At 33.6% G+C, this 17,923-nt stretch overlaps 1 protein-coding gene across 2 annotated transcripts in view; it reads left to right on the forward strand.

Moving 5' to 3' along the window:
* The window catches only part of LOC128176393 (uncharacterized), a 34,165-nt gene that overhangs the window by 9,519 nt on the left and 6,723 nt on the right, over window positions 1–17,923 (forward strand). Inside the window, exons 13-14 of one of the 2 annotated variants that reach the window (XM_052842694.1) lie at window positions 10,415–10,496; window positions 12,059–12,236. In XM_052842694.1, coding sequence (XP_052698654.1) covers window positions 10,415–10,496; window positions 12,059–12,150 — 174 coding nt within the window. In that variant the 3' untranslated portion in view covers window positions 12,151–12,236. Of the gene's footprint in view, window positions 1–10,414; window positions 10,497–12,058; window positions 12,237–17,923 lie in introns of those variants that run through there. The other variant, XM_052842693.1, reaches the window with a different exon arrangement.

Consider the following 17,923-nt stretch of genomic DNA (forward strand, 5'->3'; position numbering starts at 1 on the left):
TGTAACTCCGTGGCCACTGTGTTACTCCGTGGATATCGTTACCTGAGACGTTGATAGATATAGCGTATGTTTAGAAATAAAGAAATTATGGCTAAACAAGGGTTGAAACATGTACATCCTTTTCATATTTAAAAAAAAAAAAATGTCGACTTATGTTGCACGGACCCAGAAAGTTGTCGAGGCTGTCAACGTGAAGTTAATTTTTTGTGATCTGAAAACTCGACGTAAATGGGTACCTTTTAATTCATTTGTTCTTAAATAAATTGAAATAAATTCACCAAAAATATTTAAATTCAAATCAATTTAATTCATCTTGTTTTTTTTCTTAACACACGTGATGTTGTAACTGACGATCCTATTAAAATGTCGGGAGCTTAAACGTCTTATTTCTGTTATCTGTAAACACTTTCTGATTTATTAATTAATTTACTGCCTTACTTTAAACCAATTAAAAATGAGAAATGAAAACATTTCAGACCATGTTTTTCTAAAAACATGTGCTGTTGATGTGCTATAGTAAATAACAACCCCATATTACCGGTGACTCGAATAATTTGGACTTCAGCTATTTATGTAGCAATAAATAAACAAAAAATCACTTTTATATTATAGATTATAGATAAATGCATGTACAAACTCTTGTTAAATTCTATTCAAGCATTGTACATGTATCAAAAATATACCCGCAGTTCATAAAATAATTTTCAACTTTATTTCCGTATAGTTCGTAATGGCCTCGTGATTTCACATGAAAAAATCTCACTCGTGCGATGTACGGAAGCTGATCAGATACACAGCATTGTCTTTCATCTTGGGTTCTATACACAACAGGTGTTATTGTCTGTCTCGTTAGGTGTCATTGGAATTTACAACTAACTGTGTGTATATTTGGACGTCTGAACAGGTGTACTCGAGATGCCGTTATTCACACCTTTCCGCGAACACCTGTTTGGTAACTCATCACAACCCGTCGTGTGTATGGTCTGAATATATCATCTTACTTCTACTTTGTTAGTTCAATGATTTTTCCTAATCTCTAACAAACAAAAAAATTGTCTGTAGATATGTACACAAACAACTACACGTAAGACTATCGGCGCGTGGATCCGGGGAACAATTCAGCAACTCTATAAATGCGGGAATTTCACAAAGTATTAACTTGCGATAAGAAATTATTTACCGGGTACACATACATGTATGTCCAAAAAAACCTGATTGATTAAAAAGATGAATGAGATAATACCGGTAACTTTTTGCAAGCATTTAGAATAAACACAACTTTACTGATGTGAAATAGCGTCGAAATTTTAACGAAAAATCTTATTACATCGTGAACTTTACAAACTTTTAGTCATTGTGTTGAAATCGTTATTAAAACCATGGATCTAAAATAAATGAATTAAATTCATACAAATAGAACTCTTATAATTCTAAAATGATTGCACAAAAGTACACATAGAGAGAGAAAGAGAGAGAGAGAGAGAGAGAGAGAGAGAGAGAGAGAGAGAGAGAGAGAGAGATTTTACAACTTAATATTCCAACCCTCATGCATGCAGTATAAAAATGCAGAAACTTAACATTTCAAACACTGAATACTTCATTGTTAAACATTTTTTCTATTTTGCGGACTTAAAAAAACAATAGAACGACATTTTTTCCATATCATGGAAGGAGCACGTGGTCTATCTCGCGGGCTGATTTGATTGATAGGGATAGCACGTGGACCCTGACTGCATATATTCTATCGCAATTTAAGGGAAAAGGGTTCAATATAATGGAAACTATAAATCTAACTTATTACACTGAATTAAAAGTAAAATGTAATTATATTAAATAATACTGGTATTCTCTCTCTCTCTCTCTCTCTCTCTCTCTCTCTCTCTCTCTCTCTCTCTCTCTCTCTTTTATGACGATCATTAAACAATCAAACAGCAATTATTGCAATACTGAGTAGTTTCTTGGAACACAAATAATTTCTAAACTCAAGTTGCTATAATGATGAAATAAAAAATTATCAAGTACCGATCCACGGATTCTTAGCGCTATGAATATGTACCGTGCGGTACTACATGGACAAGTACATCACACATATGTATAAAAGAAAGACAATTTGAAAATATATTAGATATAAAGCTGTATAATTATATTATTTAGAGAAAGTTCATTTGTTATCAACAACCCGTTAGATTTGTTATCGTTGAATAGAGTATACGTGAGAAAAGATCACAGTTATGGTTCTATGCACTATTGAAACTGCCAAACTACAGTAACTACGATTACTACTACGTTTAAAAACGGACTGAAACAAAAACTTATGGAACCTTTTATTTGAATTTTAAAACGGAAAAGAAAGTGTTAGTGTTTTAATTGATCAAACCTTTATGTGGGCGATATCGATTTTTAATATTAACAAAAATCAACCGTGTCAATCGCATGCGTCTGAAAATTGCGTGCATAAAAATTTTATTTATTTCTATTTCTTTGTCTTTTTCTTTGATTCTCTTACGTACAACAATAAATATTTTATTCTTTATAAGTTTTATTCCTAAATCCTCCTTTTTTCACAGGTAAATACCGCGTGTTACACCGTGTTATTGTCCGTGTTGCATCGCGTTGCACCGTGTCGCACCGTGTTTTTTCTCGTTCTTTGGCCGTAACAGAGAACAATAGATCAAAGGTACCGACACTTCCACGCTCAGCGTGGACTTTCAAACACGGTGGTCGGTGTTTTTGTCGGGATACTCGTGAGCTGTACTGTATCCTGAAAATTTCATATTCATATCTCTGATAGTTTTTGAGATGAAGCGTGCACAAAATGGGTCGAAAAAGTGACAAAATCAGCAATAAATCGGTACCAGAAGTGACGACGGCAAAAATATTAAAAACAAAAATAAATTCAGATCATTTCCTATCATCTTTGAAAAAAGTGTGTAAATCAGTTGGACAGTTTCCGAGAAATCGCGTGCACAAAATTTGTGGGGAAAAAAATAATAACTAGATACGATCTCGTTACGAATAACGAGTAGGTCTTGCTTGCGATTTCTGTTTTAAATCATACCATGAATAATCGATATAATTTCAGAATTATCCCCCCCCCCCCACACACACACACTTTCAGATAATGTATACAAATCCCTAATTACGTAATAAATGGGTGTGGCAATGAGTTTTCCAGGTAGATATTGCTACAATCAACAACTTTGCTTCTATAATGCATTACGAAATCTTCATCGTTTTTCTGTAATTTGTAATGCACTTTACGAGTCTCTTGCCCCCCTACGTACATGCATTGTAACAACGCCAATTTCCATTACTTTTAAGACTAACGGAGTTATCGTCCTTTCGAGTGACGTCACAATGGATTTCTTACACATTGATCCGACAGAATTTTACGGCGTCAGTTAATTTCGACCCACAATGCAATTCCTCAATGTCGGCCGATCTCACTAGACTGGATACCATCTCGCGAGAATCAAAGTAAAACTATTGAGAAACAGATAAATTGTTTAATTTCCAGAACATCATGCTTTTTAAGTAAACAAAACAGTATTTTTCGCGTTGTTTTTTCTAGTGTGTTTTCAAAGAGACAGACTACATTTGACCGACGTGAACTTTGACGTCACAATAAGGGGAAACTACCCTAAATAGTTATTGTAAATCTGCTGAAATGTAAATACCAAAATCTTCTCAAAATCTTGCAGAGCTAACGAATCACATTTAGTTAATTCACACTATTTACGGTAATTTCCAGGAACGTTTTTTAAATGGGGCGTGGCAACATCATTCAAAAAATCTCCACAAGCAAAAAGAAAAATGAAATTCTCAAAATGAGGAAAATTCTAATCGAGGTGAGGAATGGGGAGTGCGTGGTATGCCTTTAGCTCTTTTGCTGCTCAAAGGTGTCTTTATTAATAATCTAAAATTAATAATAATTGGATTCTGAAGAAAAAAGACCCAGGGGTTATTTTTCTTCATGTTAAACATGAAGAAAAATGACCCCCATAGAAAAATGACCCCCCCCCCCGTAAATATGAATAGAAATTGGTTACCCCGTATCCAAGAAATGACTTTGAAGTTACTTAATTTTTCACTCTGTTCAACTGATTTTGAAGTTATAAACACCGAACTTGTAAATATATCGCTGTATATAGTTTTTCATATCCGTAGCAAGGACACGCAAAACATTCTGACATTGCCACAAATTGCATGATTGTTAACAGTTACGTTACTTCTCTCGTCGACATACGGCGGGAAATGACGCAAATTAAGAAAAATTCATACACAATGAGGATATGTGTGGTAACGAACGAACGATAATCATGAAAGAATAATTGTTGTAATGATATAAGCAATATTCATTGGTGAATGAATTGTCAATCGAAGAATGATACATCTATATATCTTTATGAAAAAAGACTAAGGGGCAGGTAACGTAGGAATATGAATACTTCTTATTTACATTTCTTGGGGAAAGTGATTTTTAAAAAAATCATTCTGCGTTAGTTTTGTTTTCTTCTACGTAATACTTGAACATCAATATTCTAAACATTTGTTGTAATGTTGTTTTGTGATCATGAATATACTTTTTTCTTTTGGAGCAAATTTGTGAAGAGTATCTGACTATAGTAAATCTAAATAGATAATAAACACTGATCGATTATAATAAGAAAAAATTGTTTCTAAAAGTGTTGATAAGAGGTTTACATATGTTGCAGTTATGAGACCTCATCTTTCAAAAAATAATGATTCAATGATAAATTATACAATATAATATCATATGTTTCAATGTTATGATGTATTATTGCAATATGATATTGTTTCATATAATACAATATTGTATTATGTTTTATGATATTCTATTATTTGATCAAAAACAATTATAATGTATAACACAATACAATGTCATATCATACGTTACAATATCATATCTCACATTTTTTTACAGTATTTTATGGTTTTATATGATATATATTGTAAGTATGATTAGATGCACTTTTAATTGTATATTATTGTATTGATTAACATATGGACATATGATTATCATACAATTTTTTAACAGATGATATACGATTTTGTGTCAAAACAGAATCCATGAATATCCAAGATCATAAAGGATGGTTTTCAAATAATATGATAAAGGTGGTCTCATAAAGGTGATGCCTCATAAAGGTGATGCCTCGTCTCGGTGAGCTTTGTAATCTGTGATTACCTATGTTTTATAATTGCGGAGCTCTCCATCGTTTAAAGGGTTCCAAGGCATATATTTTGGGATTTTTTAAAAATAAAATTAATAAAATTAAATTATCCAGGGGGATAGGGTCCGGACTCCCTCTCTTTTACTGCGTAAAATTATTAATATTGAATTTTCCGGTGGGGCGGGCCCCCTCTCCCCCTCTAGATCCATGCATGAGCAAGGAGTGTCGCATAATGAAATTAGAATGTTATTGTGTTTGGTCCACGGTAATCAGACGGCTGGTAAGTGACAGGAGTCTGGAAGTGCATATGTATACATTATGGCGGACATTACATTTTATGTGGAGTATATAATGATTAGGCATAGCCAGCACTGGTAAACATATATGTTACATGTACACATTAAAATATTTATAAACATTTATAGTAAGCGCGATGGCCTAGCGCATGCGTACCAGTAATAGCATGGATTAATCGGAAAAACTTGGCGAGTACGGTGCCTGTATTAAATTCTATGTAATCGACCGAGACTTACTGAATGCAATAAAAGAAGGCGAGGGCGAAAGTGCGAAGATACGAAGGCCAGAGTGCAAAGTTGGGAAGAAGCGATAGTAGTATCGCTCCTTCGCCTTCGCACCTTCGCACTTTATGCATCACATCTTCGCGCTTCGTCGTCGCATCTTCGCACTTTTGCTCCTTCGCCTTCGCACTATCGCCCATGCAACTTAGGTCGAAGTGGCCCTATCGGAACACCATATATATATGTAAATGTAATTGTTAAGATGACAACCATACCCCGATGCAATACCTCAATACCTTGTTATAACGGAAGGATTTTTATTTTCTAAGATATACCCCTTCTTTCACTTGAAGTTTATTTGAATATGAATTATAATTTCTGTTACTTTCTGTAAACTACAGCAGTAAAAATTACAATAGTGTAAAGACTATTTCACAAATAATAAAATAATATACTGAAAAACTTTAATCTACAAGGGGGTCATTATTCTACAGGGGTCACTTTTCTTCATGTGGAGTGTGCTCATTTTTATAAAAATGACACTTATTCTTCAGGCAAAGGGGTCATTTTTCTACGTAGAATAATGACCGGGGGGTCATTTTTCTGCGTAGAATAATGACCGGGGGGTCATTATTCTACGTAGAAAAATGACCCCCGGTCATTATTCTACGGGGGTCATTATTCTTCATTACAGGTCCGGATTTTGGACCAGAACAATATCAGGCATTTTTTTTAAATTTTATTTCATTTGAAAAATATAAAAGAGCAATCTACAGTTTTAATTCATATCACTGTGCCAAATAATGTTCTGAATTTAAAGCTCTTCAATATTTTCATGTTTGAAATTCTCAGAACTGAAAAATTGAAATTTTCAATTTCTTGTTTCTTTACTTGACAGGCTGGGAAAAAGGTCATAAGGGGTGTTTAAACAACATATTGCATTATTGTGTAGCATTACCGAGCATCCAGACCTGAGGACGTGTGTGTATATACAAGTACACGTGTGTCTGTCACCTCATTGTTCCCAGTCTCGCTACCGTGCACTGCAAATTGTCAAGAAGGGCTGTATACAGTATATAGCTATTATATAATCACTGACCGACCATTCAGATCTGAGGAAGTGTGTGTATATATACGTGTACACGTGGGTCTATCATCACTTTTTACCTATCTCGCTACCGTGAACTGCAAATTGTCAAGAAGGGCTGTGTACAGTAGCTATTATATAATCACTGACCGAGTGAAATAATGTCAACATCATCGCCTTTGAAAAATGTAGCTTCAATCAGCTAGTTGTTAATCATGGTTCTTCAAGTTTTTGATCAATTGATCAGGAGTAGTATAAAACATTGATGAATTAAAAATCAATTTGACAGCTCTAAGTTAATCTAAATAATTATTGAAAATTGGTTATGAAAGTTAATAAGGATTGCATGTTTCCTTATTAAGAAATTAGTTCCCGGTTAAACTATTAGTAACATTTAATTAAAAATCAATGCAATCTCTCTCTCTCTCTCTCTCTCTCTCTCTCTCTCTCTCTCTCTGTATAAACTCCATATGCTACATGTATAGAAAACACTAGTTCTACATTTACATTTATGTTGTGTATGTTCTGACCAGGGCTGCGGAATGGTAAAGAATAGGTAATAAAAATTAGGATTGCATGTTCACTTATTAGGTTATTAATTCCCGGGTAAACTATATAATTAATAAATTTAATTCAAAGTCAATGCAATCTCTCTCTCTCTCTCTCTCCCTCTCTCTCTCTCTCTCTCTCTCTCTCATTTACATTTTCTGACCTTTGCAGCAGATTTCTGTTCACTGGCAATTAATTAAATTATCTTTGATATTTTCCACTTTGCAGTAAAAAGAGATATGACAATTATATTTTGGAAATTAATGAAATTGATTATGAGATTAAAACATCAGTTTAAATTCAATTCAAGAGTCCAATAAACCGATCAGAAACGTATTGAACAAACATACTGAAATATTTCTTAGACAAACTTATATAAGCTATTGAAGCTTTATTTTGCTGTTCACGGGAAATTAATAAAGATATAACCAAGCACTTGGTTGGAAACATAGCTGATTATAAAGTCTATATTCTGACTGATTTATTGGTTTTAGTGCGCTCCTATATGTTTAGATACATGTATATACAAAACCATGTGCCGCGCTTGATCTTAGTTTCTAGTGTGTTGTTTATTACCAAAAATCATATGATTCATAGGCTTAAGATATTCATAAGTAAAGTGTACATATATCTGTAGACAATTTTAAAAACTGAATAATTCACTCTATGTTGTATTTTTATGTCTGTTTTTCAAATATTAGGGAGTAGCGATGTTCCCGAGCTCCAAAGGACTACATGCCCTGAGGGCTTACACACCTAATATAAAACATAATTCCCGCCCTCATCCGAGGTTTACCACCCGGTGAATCTCAAATCTTTAGTTGTTAACATGATTTCTGAAGTATCAATAAATTATCAACTAAAACATGTGATTTCTAAAATTACGATAACAGTGTGTCTTGTGATTCGGCGGTGTTGAGTGCATATATTGACTTATAGCTCAAAATATAACACATGTGATTTCAATAGTTGAATAAAGAAAGTGATATTAAAAAAAAAACCCAGTCAAAAGCCGTACAGGGGATGTCAGGTGCATGCACAGGGGTATACAGTGGCTTACAGGGGATGACAGGGGCGTACAGGGGGTGACAGGGGCTTAAAGTGGCACACAGGGGGATGTGTACAGGGGCGCACAGGGGATGACAGGGTATACAGGGGCTCTGTACAGTGGCACACAGGGGATGTACAGGGTATGACAGTGAAAACACAGGGGGTGACAGGGGAAGACAGGGGATTTTCATGGTTTGTTCCCGTTTTGCACACATTGAAAATTTGGTATCGAAAAAATGTGTGCGAAACGGGAATTTGACCAGGTGAGATAATTGCTTAATTGCTATAGTCTATATCACAATTCCTGCGAGGGCAATTGACAATAAAATAAATAAAACATATCTACTCGCAATTGATATTTACATGTATTTTATGTTACAATATAACTTGCATAAAAGCACATTTACATAATAATTTACATCCATATTCATGAATTTGATTTCAAACATCAATTTGGTCATGAACAATTTCATTATATTTTTTAAACAAGAAAGCTAAGATTATTGCAAAAATGTTGAATATGTAGCGCCTTTGTTTAACTTACTGCCTAAAGGAAGTACATGCTAAAGGTTTGAAGAGAAAATATCATATGTTAATATTTAATTATTGCTTTTGCTGACACAAATGGAAGAAATGTGTCTCGTGAAAACGCTGCTAAATATTTTTCATTTATGTTGTGTTATATCTTCAATAATCGAAGAAAATAGACAAACTGTATGATGATAAATCGGCAATTTTATATGCTTCAAAATCTGTAAAGATTATTTCACAAAACCTATCAAATGTAGACCTAATTCATGCATTTTCAACCTTTTTCAGTTTGAGGCATATCGAATCAATATTAAAATATTATTTTTGTCAGATAGTTTATGTATTTAACCTCTGATTTGAAAAACTAGAAAGTGGCCCGCCATATACTAAAGCGGTGATGTCATAAGAACTACTGTCAAGGTCGCTACTTCAAAGATTGAAATATTTTGTGATAAAGATCTGTTTTCCTTCATGATATTCTTTCTGTTGATACCAAACAATCAATTATAAACATGCGTTTTACATAATTTGCAACTCAATTGTAAAAAGAGACATGGAGTACCACATATGACTGTCTCTGTAGTGTTCCCCTTCATCATACAATTATCCATTGAATCAGCTTCCAATTGGCTTTGGGCCAGCAATTTTTCCTAATTCAATTGGTTTCATATTTAAGGTGCATGGACAAAAATGTAAAAGTCAATTCATCTAATCTAATCATTATTTTTTTATCAGACTTTTTAAATATATCATTATCTTTATTTTATCAAACAAAAAAAAGATATTAGACCTAAAACACAACAAAATATCTGTATTCTTCTTGTTTTATCATTAAGGCGCTGATAAAACAAAGGTAAAAATCCAGGAAAAATCTTTGACCGAAAGCAGACTACAATTGCTATCACAACACAAATCACACCTATTGTTCTATACCCAATTAGCAAATGTGTGCAAAACGGGAACACACCATTTTCATACGGACAGGGGTTTTTACAGCCAGTAGTGAATGCTGAATGTGATATGACTATAAAATCATCAGGTTAGAAAAGGGACTTGATTATGAATATAAGAATATTCTGGGGGAAACTGATTTTTTTTATACAGGATCTACATGTATTATACCACATTGTCCAGATATTTTGTATTATGACTCTGAAGCTGATTTTATCATGTCTACTTTTGCTCAGGTGAGCGATGTGGTCCATGGGCCTCTTGTTTATTGAAATCCTTTCGCGACATAACATAGTCTCGTATTAAACTCTGTAAATATCTAATTTTCCTTTTACTATTTAATTTAATATCGTGTATTTGGCATTGTAAAATGCAAATATGGAATAGAGTTAATATATGATTTAAAAGTCTTAATTTGCTACCACAAAACACAGTAACGAACGTTTTCAAATGTATTGTTTGTTAATTTATCCTTTGTTTTAATATTCCCTATACTACAAAGTACATATACGTGTAGTTTTATTTTTTCACAGACATTCTGCGCCAGCCTGTCTCCGCCATCTTACGTGATTGAAGTACAATCTCAAGAGGAAAATAATTGGCTCATCGAATTAAGTAAGTTTCTACGCTGTTTTACATGTACACTGTATGGTAATATTTCAACAATCCTTTTGTAGTTTATGATTACTAATGAATAAATGTCACAGCTGTTTAAGAACTACACAGCTAATGATTGATTCTTTTCTACATTCACTTTAAACTTTTTTCAAAATTTTCATTAAATTTATCTTTTATTTAATTCAGAGTTCACAAAAAAATTACGGATGATTGAAAATCAATACAAGGTTCCACTAGTTGACTACTATTACGAAAAAGTTATACTGTAATTGAAAAAGCTATATTTTTATTCCTAATTTTTAAGTTTTTATGTAACGATTATTCAATCATACTGGTCACGGTTTAAAGGAAAACAATCAAAAAAAGAATTGCACTCGTAATAAAACTTATTTGTTTTCAGCATCTAGATTAATGTAACCATCAAACATGCCCTACACACACTGCATCTATTCTCATTTTATACACGCATTTTGAAAAATCCTAAAGTTTACGATTGATACTATTACAAAAAAAATATTTTATCCTTAAATCTATTATCTTTTGCAATGCTTTAACCCTAATCTCTACGTAATTCAGATCTCCGTAATCAATTCTATCTCACAAAGTTAATTGGCGATTAAAACGTATATACATGTTCATGCGCGGAACCTGGATATTTTATTTATTTCCCAAGAGAAGGGGGTCAGAAGGATAACTGGGTTTGCTAGGTGGGGGTGTCGATTTATATTTTCGATAAGGTATTGCAAATAACAAAAGAATGGACCTAATAGGGAGATGGAATTCTCGGAAAATTCACTTTCGCCTAGATATCCTTCAAGACCGGCCCGTCCCTTAAAAATCTTTAAAATTTTGATAGGTTTTGTTCAAATGAATAAATTAAGGTAGACTTATTTTAAGGACAACCCGGCCCTGGGGTCGATTTTTGCCATAAAAAGACACAAGTTTCGAAAACCGATTTCTATTATAGTGGTGTATATTTACATTTCGAAAATGTAAAGACCAGGATAGCTCCGTAGGTTAAACCGCTGGCTATGTCACACATGATGTTTTTGTGCCCTAGTTCGATTACATCAGTGGGCTCATTTTTTCTTTTTTTAAATTAATGACATTAATTTTTTATGCAGAACTGTGCAATTTGTATATTAAACTTCGATCATCTTTCGTAAATGCACATTTGTACTTTCAATTAAAGATATTGATGGAAAAAGTGTATACCTCACAACATGTAAAAGCATTAAACCGGAATTATACCCTACTGTAAAATCATTCAACCGGAACTATACCCTAGTGTAGGCACATTTTGTTTTATAGGACAGGAATCATTTACTCTATTCGAGACAGGTGACACGTAAAATAACATACCGAGCAAAACTGTTGCGTTTGCCTTTCAAATACATCTATATGAAAAGGCACAATTTGGGGAGAAGTTCTGCAAAGTAGATGCAGTTCGCTCTTTGCAAAAAACGTGTGCATTGGTGCAATTTTAAGCCAAAATAAAAAAGATTTAGAGGAGAAAATAAAAGTTAATAAAGAATTTGATTCCAATTTACTTTGTCAAGAAGAGAACCCCGAGTGCAAGAGCCAAGAAGACCCATATGTCGGAAGTCAGAAGACAACAGCGACACTGAACTGCCAGGATGCAGTAGCATAGGAGATATTACTATTCTTGAACAATAAACACCCCTACGAATATTATTGTCATTTAAATTTAGACCACGTAGTTTTATTTGACCCTTTCAGTTAAGCATAAAAAGTGTCTTCAGTCTATTTTTCTAGAATCTAGATACTTGTAATCAAACATAAAATCCAGACGTTAATTGATTTTAAACTTCATCTTCATTAATTAATGGACATATGAGGTCTAGAAATAAGTGTGACAATAGAAAAGATAGTTTTTTTTTTATTATTTTTGCTGTTGCAAAAATTAACATGCTTAAGTAGCACCCCCCCCCCCTCCCCCCGGGGAAGGTTAAATTTTCGATCCGCGCCTGACCTAGTAATATCATCAATAAATTTAACATAGAGGATGTGAATATCATGACACCAGGAGTAGGGGGGGGGACTAGGGCCACAATGGGGGGGGGGGGGGGGCGCAGATTTTTACATAGTAATATGTAGAGTAAAAATCTTCTTCTCAGATACCAATAGGCCAGGAAAGCTGAACCTTATGTGGAAGCATCCTCGTTTAAACTCTGGCCCCTTGGCGAATCTTGGGCCTCACAGGGGGTTTAGTGTTTGATATGGGTTTACATCCCATATAATAATTAACAATTGTTTATGATCTTTTTTTAGAACTGCAAAGCTCAACATGTAATATGACTATAAAATCACCCTGTTAGAAAAGAAACTTGATTATAACCTTAAAAATGTCCAGGGGGAAACAAACCGCTTTTTTAGCATGTGGTATTAAGCAAAAGATATCCTTTAGGAAAGGTTACTTGCTATATTCAACGTACACAATTTCAGTTGAGAGGGTCTTCACATTTTCATATTGCATAATGAGTAGGAAATGCACCACAATTAGACACAGCTACAGAAGATGAAATTACGTCATTTATAGATATGCATGTTACCTGTGCTTTACCTCCTAAAAATCAATCATCGTAGAAAAAACAGAGTCACGGTCACTCTGTTGGCTGCAAGATATACAGCAACAATTGCAGATTCCATTATCAAAAGCCGCCAAATGAAAAAATAATATTAAGTTCTCCAGCTGCTGCAACAGACATAAAACAGGGAGAAGCAAAATGGATTTGTCAACAGTTTTAGTTTATTTAACAACTGATGATCTTGATAATCTCAGTGTCAAAGACATACTTTAGAATTGTATTTTGTCATCAGACACAAACCACAAATGTCAAAGACATATTTTAGAATTGTATTTTGTCATCAGATACATACCACAAAGCCTTGGCTGTATCCAAATCCAGAACTGTTTTTTGTAAAGAACACCAGCAGAACGGAACATCAAAAACTACAATCCAGAGAGTTTTATATTAAATACTGGGAAGCCAATATGATCTCCAGGATATATGTGATCAATACTCCTGTGTTGTCTACATTATGGCATATGTCACAAAAGATGAGAAAGAAATGTCACCAATGCTAAAATGGAGCTACTGAAATGAGAAATCCTGATGTTAAAACACGGCTAAAACATAGAGGTCATGTTTTCTTAAGAAATAGAGAAATAAGTGCCCAAGAGGCTGCCCATAGAATAAAAATTTATCATCAGCAGCTCTTACTTTTCATTCCATGGAGAAAAGAAGAGGAAGATCTACTTGAAGGCTACACACTGTATGAGGAATCTTATCAAGACATGAAACCAATTATTCTGTAAAACAAGAATCAAATAGAAAAACATTTAGACATTGCAACCGATGCAGTGGAACAATATAATTATGATGGGATGCCTCAAATGCTTGCTCCTGAGGGAAATATGTGTCAATCAAGGATGCAAGAAAGTGTGATTCAAATAAAATTGAAGACTCTGAAGATCATCAATGAGTTTACGTACACACAAGTACCTCATTATCAACAATAATACCTCGGGAATTATCAGATAACCAACTTCAAGATATTGTGGTCTTAACAGTGATTAACTCTTTATTCACATTACTGATTGATGCACTCGTTTGAAAATAGGAATGTCTCCTGAGTGGAGGTACAGGTACTGGAAAAATCAGACTTATAAAAGCTTTGTCCCATCAAGCTTCTTGTATCTTACAGATACAAGGATAAAACCCAGAACATCCTTCAATTTAACTCACAGCTCTAACAGGATGTGCAGCATTCAATACTAAAGGTGCTACATTGCGTTCAACTTGAAAACTTTCACTTAAAGGGTTCTAGTGTTTAAGAGGAAATACTTCATAACTTGCAACATACCAAAGCAAATTTGAAAATTCCCATTATTCATTAGGCTTAGGTGCTAAGAAGAAAGACTTTTGCATATGTGCACAAGCACCTACAAGATACAAAAAATGTTGAAAATACTGACAGTATATGACAGTATAGTTGGAGGAGTTTGTACATTGACAGTCGAAGATATGTTCCAGGTACCACCAGTGAAAGAATATAAGCTGTTTGATGAATCTTCTTATGCAGATCCTGAGGAAATGAGCATGATTTTATCAGGATTGTGGTCAGAAAATTCAAACTTTATGAGCTACACACAATCATGCGACAAAGAGATGATACCTCATTTGCCACAATACTCACAACATAAAAACAGGAGAACATATAAAACAAAATCTAACTCTCTCAAATCCAGAATCATTTATGAAGAAGATTATCTTATGTCAGCATTACACATTTTTTTTCTACCAGAGCAAGTGGTAAAAAGCACAATGAAATGATAAATACCTCACGACCAAGTATTCATAAAGTTATTTAAGCCATAACAAATATTTAATCAACAGTAACATCATTTGATGTTGATTAATCAGTCTTCGATATCCCAAATATTATGAGAATCTCCCAACAAGCAAGATTTATGCTTGTTAGGAATATTGATGTTGCGGATGGAATCGTCAATGGATCTATAGGAATAGTTCTTGACATAATTTATGAAAGAGGCCCATGGGCCACATTGCTCACCTGAGCAACAATCGACATCATAAAATCAGACAGATCCTGTATTTAAAAAATCAAATTTTTCCCTAGAGATTCTGTTTATCATTGATCCCTTTTTGTCACAGAATAGTCATTTCACATTTTAAGTTTAAGTTTACAGACAGACGGAAAGACAGGTAGACGGACGGACGGACGCCGGATAAAAAGGGATCAGAAAAGCTCACTTGAACTTTCAGCTCAGGTGACGTAAAAAATGGCCTGCTTCCTTCTCTTTCGAAATGCATTGTCAAATTTGATGATCCATCCTGTTGAACAATGACACGTCAAGCTTCAAACATAACATGCAAATGGAGCTCCTGTCTTGCCAATAGAAGTCCGACATGTGGGCAGAAAAACATAATCGCCAAAAATAACCAAAATTCTAATTCCCCTGGTTTTGTGCTTTGCTTGCATCATACATAAAATTCGCGGGAGTACATTGCAAAATGATGTTTTATCTACTGCTAATATACGAACACCAGGATTGATGTATGAACCAAGTAGAGGTACTAATCAAGAGGGCCTAGATTTTCATGAAAACTCCATTAAGGTTACAGAAGCAACAAAAGATAACATGAAACGTCTTCAACCAAATATGAAATTAGAAAATGTAAAGACTTTGTTACAAAAACGAATTCTAAACCAACTGCAACCGTCTGGCTCAATACTTGCAGCATTAGGAAACCTTTCTAAACAATGATCAGTATATTGAATGAGCAAATATTATAGCCTTTACAAAAACATAAAACAGTTAAGGGTGTTATTTATTCAGGGTTTGAGTTCTCAAATTCCGATTGTTATAAAGTTCAATGTAATGAGTAAAATTTGTTCTAAACACAAAAAGTATTTATGAAATGAATTATTATTGACAAAACATTGAATAGTTTTACTTTATTATGAAATTAGGCTCAAACAAAAATTGACTTTTAGTCAAACAGAGAAAATTCGGACTAAATTTTGCAGATTTTGTTTTTTGCTAAAAGTTTTTTGGCAGTAGTCTAATATTAAAAGTTAGGATTTTATATTTAAGTGTATGTAATTTTGCATATTTTCCCTTAGTTTTTCATCACTTATTCATAAAAATAATCTAATGGCATGAATAATAAAAATATAGAAAAATCCTTAAAAACGATAAAAGACACCGTATCTCAAAATTTTGATCATTGACCTCATATAAATTTTATGCCAACAGAATAAGGTCAATATAAGTAGTTCAATACCATAAATGTTTTTGTATTATCATCATTCAAAAATGGGAAGGGATTTGAAAAATTATAGAGGAAATTCGGACTGAATTATTTTTAAAAATTTATGCTGAAATCTTAATATTGTGTACTTATTTAGTGCCACTACCATTCATAAAGTGTATCTTATTTTTTAAAGTGTTTAATTATTTGTAATATTTTTTTGATTAAGAAAATCTCAATCGTAGTGTAAAATTTTATGGGATTTTTCTTGATTTTTCAATAAATATTCAATGGCCATTAACTCAAAAAGTAGGTCATTGACCTACTTTTCTGAAAGTGAAAACTAACAATACAAGCAAAGGTCTATAACACACAATATATGGTTTTTCATTATCATCAGTGGATTTTTTTTTTTCATTCTGAGTAAACGTCATCCTTAAGACAGATTAATATTCAATATTATCCTCATCAGTTGCGCAAAATCCGTTCAGCAGGTTTTGGTGGTGGCATTTTCATCACCACGAAAGATCATATTCATCTTTCTATACTTACAACACCAAAACCAAGACAACCATGTTGAACCTGTGCCGTAGAGTGTACCCTTTAAGAGTCTAAGACATTGCAGATAATTGTTATATACAGACCTCCATAATCTTTAATCCCCAAGTTTGTGCATTTGCTCCACAGTTTGTTGTCAACATTGACCTACCTACCGTTTTTTGGAGGAGACTTCCACATGAATTTCCATGATCTTTTCATCAAGTATGGTGAACTTATAAACATTATGAAATAACATTTCTTTACTCAGTCTGTCACAACACACAACTCATTTAGAAGGTTCTTTTTTGGACCATGTCTGGGGCAACGAGCTTATCACAGAAGTAAATCTGACTCCAAAAGTTTTGTTTATTCTTTTATTCATTCAGAGAGTTGTGACCACCCCCCCCTCCCCCTCCCACTTTTACACTCCAACAATACATTCCTTAAAGTAGATCCAGTGTTCTGTGACGTCTTACTTTTTTGTAAAACTTTGAGTTCTTTAAAATTTGTGTAAGATAGTTTTATTTATTTTATATGAATATAATCTCATGGATGTAATTAGAAATACTGTAAAGTTCAAGATATTTTCGCAGCTTAATTTTATCATAAATTTCAAAATATCCGGTTATTAAAATGGTGAAAATGGCGGGCGGGCGGGCGGCTGCCAAAAGGGTACCCTCATTGTACGGATAACTACTCCTACAGTTTTCAAGATAGGAAGTTGTTCTTTTGCAGATCAATTGTACATATATCAGAGGTGTGCATATTGCTAGGATTTTGATTTCTGATTATTCATGAAAAAAATACCAGCTTTTGAACTTAGTCATTTTTTGGCAAAAAATTGCATATAGGGTACCCTCATTGTACGGATAGCTCCTCCTACAGTTTTCAAGATAGAAAGTTGTTCTTTTGCAAATCAATTGTACATAAATCAGAGGTGTGCATATTGCTAGAATATAGATTTCCGATTATTCATGAAAAAATTACCAGCTTTTGAACTTAGTCATTTTTTGGCAAAAAATTGCATATAGGGTACCCTCATTGTACGGATAACTACTCCTACAGTTTTCAAGATAGGAAGTT

The sequence above is a fragment of the Crassostrea angulata genome, chromosome 3, assembly GCF_025612915.1.
Source record: "Crassostrea angulata isolate pt1a10 chromosome 3, ASM2561291v2, whole genome shotgun sequence".
In the NCBI taxonomy this organism is placed as follows: Eukaryota; Metazoa; Mollusca; class Bivalvia; order Ostreida; family Ostreidae; genus Magallana; species Magallana angulata.